The 8,154-nt window shown below is 29.8% G+C and overlaps 1 protein-coding gene across 1 annotated transcript; it reads left to right on the top strand.

Moving 5' to 3' along the window:
- Nucleotides 1-443: 443 nt before the first annotated feature.
- LOC109337822 (iron-sulfur cluster co-chaperone protein HscB, mitochondrial-like) lies at nucleotides 444-4,671 on the top strand. Its single transcript, XM_019574887.1, has 7 exons — nucleotides 444-888; nucleotides 1,839-1,935; nucleotides 2,101-2,190; nucleotides 2,405-2,470; nucleotides 3,086-3,154; nucleotides 3,269-3,415; nucleotides 4,153-4,671. Exons 1-6 carry the CDS (start codon nucleotides 482-484, stop codon nucleotides 3,404-3,406), a joined length of 867 nt encoding a protein of 288 aa, XP_019430432.1. The 5' UTR covers nucleotides 444-481; the 3' UTR covers nucleotides 3,407-3,415; nucleotides 4,153-4,671.
- The last annotated feature ends 3,483 nt before the right edge of the window (nucleotides 4,672-8,154 follow it).

Genomic DNA, 8,154 nt, shown 5'->3' with positions numbered 1-8,154 from the left:
TAAAACTAAAAAACACATTTCATTCACTGATATGTCAAACTTCATGGACAAAAGATGTAGTACAAATGTGTAACTTCATGTTAATTAGAAAAATACTTTATTATTAAATTTTAAATTTAAATATATGTTTTCCAACTAATAAAAGAAGTGTGACATATAATATCACACTCTTTTGCTGCAACAAATGTTGACAAGCAAAAGATACTTGGTCATGTCACCGGTTAAAGATACACATATGCTAGAGCTAGATCATTAACATTAACTCTAATGAATATTGATGGAAGGGGACTAACATGGTTCTATGTTAAAAACATTAATAACTAATTTAATAATTTAAAATAATTAAGGGATTAAATTAATAAGGTTAAAAAAAAGCATGAGAGACTGAATTACTCAATTAATTATAACTTACAAGTATACCTCTCCAAGGAGTATGGTAAAATTTCTTCATCCTCCCAAAAACATTTGCTTCTAAAATCTAATGTTCCACAGAAGTGCTTCCACCATGTCCAAAAGGAAACTCTGCATTACCCTCTCCAACTTTCTGAGGCGCACACCTTTAATTCCCCAATGCTCCACCTTCAACTTTTCTTCTCCTCAGATTAAACATTCATCACCACTCTTCACACTCCAAAATCCTAATTTTCATAAACCCATATGCTGCTATTATTCTTCTTCTCTTGGGTTTCTCAGATTTTTTGGAAAACGAAGTTGGTGCTCAAAATATGCAGAGAAATTGGAAAGTTGTAGCAGTAATGATAGTAAGTGCTGGAATTGTGACGTTGTTCCTGCTGCATCTGAATCAACAGTACCGTTCCTGTTTTGTGAGTCATGTCGATGTGTTCAACCCGTGGATGATTCTGTTGACTATTTCCAAATATTTGGCTTGTAAGTTTCATGGATTTTAGTTTTTTCTGTTCTGGGTTCTCAAATTTCTCCCAAAGTTTTGATCTTTATGGCAATTCATGTGTTTAGAAATTGGTTGGTTAATGATATAGCTGATAAAAATGTGAAGCTTGTAATTTATAAGGTTGTTGTTGATTCTGTCTCTTTTTAGGCATATAGAGATTTTAGTAATAAGGTGAAGCTTAATATGTATTAGCAAATTGATTTCTGTAACAATGTGTTGCTCTAGTGGTACAAGGCTCTACTAGATCCCATGATAACCAAAATATCACGAGTTTGATTCTTAGGAGCAACACTTGTTGGGAGGGACGACATAAAAAAATATGAGGGGATACCATTGGAAATACAAAAAAAATGATTTTTGTAGCCCCCATAGCTGCTTGTTTGCTTCATTCTCGAGCAAAGAGAAAGACTATATGTTTTTTCTAGTTGTAACTCATAATTGTGTCTTAGTTATGTTTCAGACTTTCATTGCTGGTGCTATTAATAATTGGTTTTGTAAGACCCTATGACCCATGAATTTACTGAGTGTGTCACCACTTAAACTTAAATAACTTTTGCAATATTTTATTCTCCCTGAAGGGAAGGGAGCCTCTGTGACTCGAACACAAGACCGAGGAGATTTATAATCATTGATTCATTGAGTAGTTTAGTGCTAGCGACTTAATGGAGTAAATAACTATATGTCCCTGAGATCATGGGTTCTGGTCATGGAGGCTCCCTCTTGGAGGGAATAAAATACTGTATGTGTATTTAAGTTTAAAGGGTGACACACTCATTAAATTCATGGACCAAAAGGGGTCACATGTCAAAGTTGAGGTGTTACACATTTTCTGTTTTTTAAAAGAAGAAAATTGAAGTGTACTGATTGTTTTGTTTCATATATTTGATATATAAGTTGAGAAATTCAATTTTTTTATAATTTAAAACAGGGAGAAGAAGCATGATATAGAAGATAAAAATTTAGAGAGCAAGTATAAAGGTTGGCAAAAGAAATTGCATCCCGATTTAGTACATTCAAAATCTCAGGTTTTTCTGATGGATATTCTTTCTTCTTCTTTTCCATATTTTTGTGTTCTTCTTTGTGCTTTTAATTTTTGAAAGGAGGTTGGAAATGGGTAGTGAAGTTGAATATTTTTCCGAATAAGGTAACAATTATTTCTGTTTTGTTTTGGAACTCCTTCAATTGGTAAGAAAGAAAGAGATTTTGCTGCTGAACAATCTGCAAGGGTGATTGATGCATACCGTACACTTAGCAAGCCTTTGTCAAGAGGGATTTATATGGTAAGAATACTCCTATCTATAAATTTGAAAATAATGATGCTTTAGTACAGTGGAAGAAATTTTTTGGTTTAATTCAAAAAGCTTAAAAGTACAATTTTGATTTAGATTTTTTATTTGATGTTAGGAACAGTTAGATTAGTTGTACCATCAAAGGCTTTCCGTCAATTGTTTCTTGTGCAATGTTACGAAGTAATGTTTATCCACTTATTTTCAGCTGAAACTTGATGGAGTAGAAATTGATGAGGAACAGACCATTTCGGATCCAGAATTACTAGCAGAGGTAACTAGACAGAGCCTGATATGTTTTCAATGTGAATATTTTAAACTTATTTTTTTAGCAAACGAAAACTCAGCAAAAATTGTTTGGAGAGTTTTCTTCTTAGAAGCTTGGATAATATATGATTCTCAAATTTTCATCTGACTTTTAAGATATTTTAAATGGGAAGATTGACATTTTTATGGCTACTTACTGCCATTGATGATATCTGTAAATTGACAAAAATATTGAATTTTTTAATTTATCAAAATCTTAATGGAAAAGGTATCATTTGGACATTATATTCATCTAGGACCGAACATTTTCAGTTCCAAAATACCAATTTACCTTCTATTATTGTGTGAAATTCAACAAGAACTTAAGCTGGAAGTGAGACTGGTATTTGGTCAAAGGAAAAGAAATTCATTTTTAGTTATTCGTCTTCATACCCTCCGTCATTCTTTACTTCCTCTCAAATAGATAGGCTTCCTTTCCAAACTTAAGCTGTGACTTCGAATCTTGTTTTGTAAGGTTAATGCTATGCAACACAAATTATTTACTCTCTTACCACATCTTTCCCTTTTCTGCAAAAGGAAAATCTATGTTCCAATTCCATTCTATTGCTCAATGTTACTGCAGGTTATGGAAATCAGGGAAGAAGTTGAAGAAGCAACTAACTCTGAGGCTTTGAATCTCATTCTGTCTCAGGTATCTTGGATCCCGAACACTTAAATTTGCAAAGAAGAAATGCTAAATGGATTTTGAATTTTGATTACTTTGATGTTGTTGCTTCATAATATTCTGTTGTCTCTGTCTATCCAGATGCAGGAGAAAATGCAAAATTGGTCTACTGCCTTAGCTGATGCTCTTCAAAGCCAGAACTTTGAAGAAGCGAAAACTTCAATTCTGAGAATGACTTACTATAGTCGTGCAATCGAAGAAGTTATAAAGAAGCTTTGATATAGATAGGTAATTTAATAATTTAGTTTTTCCTGATTCCTTTAGCTAATTAAAGTAAGAAATAAGAAAATGAAGGATTGAAGCCAGGGTGAAAAGTTATTTATACATCTTCAAAGTAGGCCAATTAGAAAAACATGATAGTGGCTGCCATGTTTATCTCATCTTCAAATTTTCCTTTATGCCACTTGAGGTAAAAAAAGAGAGACTAAAATGGGAGTTAAAACATAAAAGTAATTGTTAATGCTTAAAAAAGGTAGACTCTCGTTCTCGCTCTTATCATGTAAGAGTGAGAACGAGCGGTCATTGTCAATCCTTCAACTTCTATGCCTGATGCTAAACACTTGTGGTTAACCACTTAACCCTCAGCCATTTTGATTCTTATCTCATTTGTGATTCTTACATCATGCTTTCAACTTCCAAGCACAGTCTTAGTTTATCAACTGATGCAGAAATCGTATCAGACACATATAGCTATTGAAAATAAGTGATTTATCTTCATTTTCTCTGTCCAGTGGGACACAAGCACAAGTAGACCTTGCTCTGCTTAGTTTTTATTGCGAGTAGTTCGTCTATAAGCTCGTGTTATATAATGATCAACCAAATGAAGGATGTATTAAGTGTAGGATAATATGTTTGGTCCTAAGTTTTACCATACAATTGTAAAATGCCTCTTTCTTGTACTGTAGTTATATGAAGATGTACTCATTGCTTAACTGCTGCTGACATTATAGTTAATTATTTTTCAGGATGTCATTGTTGTAGTACTCCTTCCAGCAGTTGAGCTGCAATGCTTTCTCAATAAAACATATCTCTCCATCAACTACTGATGGCTCATGGTTTTCGGAAAATGCGGCTGATGCAGCCGCAATTGCAGTGTTCTTTTATTTTCATATTATTGATTATTGATTTAATTGGTGTAGGCTTTCAAATGGGGAGCTATTCCTTTAGGTGCAAATAATAGATTGGTATGAAGAATTTGAATGAGTCACCTATCCCAAAGAAGTAGCATTTCAACTAGCAAACGACGTCATTTTGTGCTGCTGTATGAATGTCGAGTATACATTTCGCCATGACATATAAGCACAAAAACCCTTTCAGTTCAGCTACATGAAACTAAGGAACACTATTATATTCCTGGATATAGTTATTGTGTAGCATTTTCCTCATCCAAGAGTTTATGGCTTTAAGAATGTTGCTACACTTGTTTTATATTTTAATAAAGGTGTTTGTGGCAAAGATAGCAAGTAAATACTTGATCAAGCTCAAGCATTATAGATTCAACATTGAGAGGCATAACCCATTTAAAATTAACCATTTAAAAGCATTGAGAAGCATTGAACATTTTTGAATGTTAAAAGTTTGTTTAACATTTATTTTTCTAATGAGGTTACGAATTATTCATACAATGATTTATGAGTATATTATTTTTTATTTCATCTTCTAGTTTAGTGTAAAGATGTTTGATAAATATTAAATTAGCATAAAAAGTAATTCATGATAACATTGATAAAGAAAAATGAATAAATTTTAAATGGACAATAAACCTGGTACAAACCTGTTTTTTATTTATAAAACATGCCATCCTTAAGCGTTAAGCCTTTGTTTGGTAGGATAGAATTAGAGCGGATTTCTCCTCTTTGGTTGCGGAGGGAAAAAGAGGAGAGAATAAAAAAGGTGTGGATTCACCATATATTCTTTCTCCTCTAGTGTGGTGAGAAAGTGAAGAGAAAATGATAATTTTATTTGAAATGTCAAATATACCCTTAAACTTTTCTAATTGTTTGTTTTAAAAATGTAATATCTATATACTGATAGTGTAAAAATTTATACATAGTCAGTGCGTTAATCATCATTCATTTATATTAATTTTATTTAATAGTAAATAGTGATTGAAAATAAACATTGAATAATATAGTGACAATGTAGAAGATTTTTATACTAACAGTTCATACATATTTTATCTTGCTTTAAATACTATTAATATACATAAATCTTTTTTAAATATAAAAATATTAATTAAAAACAATTGAAATTATAATAAAATATATAATATAAAACTATAACATTTATTTTTAATTAATAATAAAATAACAATTTTCTTTCTCTTTTATATATTTTAGGGACATTTTTGTCATTTGAACCATAACATCATTCAACACTTCTCATTTTTTATCCAACCAAACAAAAGAATAAAACAAAAAATATATCTTTCTACTCATTTTATCTCATTATTCTCTTGTACCAAACAGTGACAATGCCACATTAATGGGAGGGTGTGCATTCCCTGATTTTTAAAAAATTATATATATATATTTAATCTTAATATTATAATTGATAAATTATTAATCATATGAATTTAAAAAAAAATATTACCTATATAGGAAAAACTACCTAGAAAAAGAAAGATCTATTCAAATTAGAAGTTGAAACTTTAAATAACACATAAATGTAGGATTTTCTATTTTATACAGAGATCAATCCTTACTTTCAAGCGTTGTTCTATTGTCCTCAAACATTGTTTCACTTCTAATTAACTAATCGGTTTTTTTATATAGAGCTTTACTATTTTCCATTTTATTGTTACTATTATCTTTTTCATTTTTCCATTATCTGAATATCGTTTCCATTTCATTGTTTCTATTCATTACATTCGAATCGATCGTGGAAACAGGTCAGGCCAGACCAGACTTTGCCTTAAACAGGCCGAGCCTGTATAGCATATAGGAGCTTGGGCCTGGCCTGTTAGCGTGTTTAAATTTTTTTCCAAAGCCTAGGTCTGATATGTTTAAAAGTCTAGCCTGACCTATTAGCGTATTTAAATGCCTATTATACTATATTATATTAAAATAGGTGATCATGTCTATTTTTAAATAACTAATATGCATACTTTTAAATATATTTTTATAATCCTAACAATTAAACTATATTTTTGTATACATTTTTATATTAAAATTACATATATAATAATATTACTTATATTAAAATTATAAAATATGAACATTATTACATAATATAACTAAATAGGCTAGCATGTTAGGCTTAATAGGTCATTTGGATGGTAAAGTCTGACTTGTTAAACTAAATAGACTTTTCAAAAAACCTGACCTGTTTACGAAAAAAGTCTGGCCTGACCTAGTCTGTTACAGGCTAGGTAATAGGCTCCTGGTAGGCGGCCTGGCCTGTTTCCACCCCTAATTCGAATAAAACTATTTGATTTTTTATTTGTTTTATTACTTCTATTTCGTTGTTTTCTTTATATGTTTAACATTTTTTTTCATTTTAACGTTTTTATTCATTACCTTCTAAGTTGTTTCATTTCCTTTATTCTTTGTTTCCTTCATTGTTTCTATTCCCTCTTTCAATCTTTGTAATTTTATTATTTTTATTCTACTTTGTTTCTATTATATTCTACTTTGTTTGCAATGATTTTAGTTGTTGCCACAATAATCATAGAAAGGGATTTCTTAGCTATAATTTATATGCAGTGTATAATTCATTTGATTAACTATATTTAAATTTTGATATTAATATTTTTATCTTTATATATATAATTATATTTATTTTTTAAATTCTTTATCATTGTTGCACACTTTACTCTCGGGTCCTAGATACGCCACTAATACCAAACATTACAAAAATCTACTCTAATTCTTCTCTTACTCTTTCTCACCTCTTTTTTCCTCATCTCATTCTCTTTTCTTATTTTCTCTTGTCAACCAAATGAAACAAACAAATCAAATGGATAGAGAGAAAAATGTGAAAAAAATAGTGTGAAGAAAAAAAAAGAGGTGAGAAATATAATGGATTTGTCTATTGTTTGGTATGAGAGAAAGAAGAAAGAAAAAGAAGAGAAATATGTTTTCTTCTCTCTTTCCTTTGTTTGGCTAGGGAGAAAATAAGAAAAGAGGGAATGTTATTTTTTAAGAACAATGATATATAATTCTACGAAATTTTTTTATCCACGAGAAAATGACATATGTTACTCATAAATTAATCATTAATAAACAAAATATCACTTTATAAAATATGTCACTTTCTTTTAAGTATGAGTATTTGCATGAGGATTTAATAAGAGAATATATCATTTTCGATTTTTTAAATGTAAAATATGTCATTAAAATGAATATAAGATAAAAATATTAATTATTATTAGTTAATAAAAAATAATATATTTAAATATTATGATATATATTATTCTAATTATTAGTTTTTAATTACTAATCAATAATTAAAATAATAAGTGGGGAGAGAAAATTAGGACATCATTATTTGGGATATTATTGACATTTTGTATAAATTTACTCATTCTCCTCTCATTTTCTTCTCATAATAAGTGGGGAGAGAAAATTTTTGTGGAACCCACATATTTTCTACTCTTTTTTTTCCTTGAGAAACTTCCAACTTTTCTTAAACTTCTCTCTTTTTTTCTCTTTAACTGTACCCTATAATGGTAAACTTGACTTGTTTAAATAAATGAGTCAGAGTAGAGTATATTTTTACTTACAAGCCAAGTCTTTAAGTATATGTTTTTCACCCAGCTTGATTCATTTACACCCATAATATCAGTTTTCGACTTTTTAATATTATTTTACTTTGCTCCTAGTTTTATTGCAGTCATGTTTGAGCTGATATTTCAGCAGGTAGCTTAGACATGGATCTGTAATTCGGCATGTAATTGTTGTTTGGTTTGGGTACTTTATTTAATATTTATGCGTTATAAATATAAAGATTTCTACATAATTAATATA

Source organism: Lupinus angustifolius, unplaced genomic scaffold, assembly GCF_001865875.1.
Source record: "Lupinus angustifolius cultivar Tanjil unplaced genomic scaffold, LupAngTanjil_v1.0 Scaffold_11_31, whole genome shotgun sequence".
In the NCBI taxonomy this organism is placed as follows: Eukaryota; Viridiplantae; Streptophyta; class Magnoliopsida; order Fabales; family Fabaceae; genus Lupinus; species Lupinus angustifolius.
The sequence above is the reverse complement of the archived record's forward strand: the minus strand, read 5'-3'. Positions and strand labels throughout refer to the sequence as shown.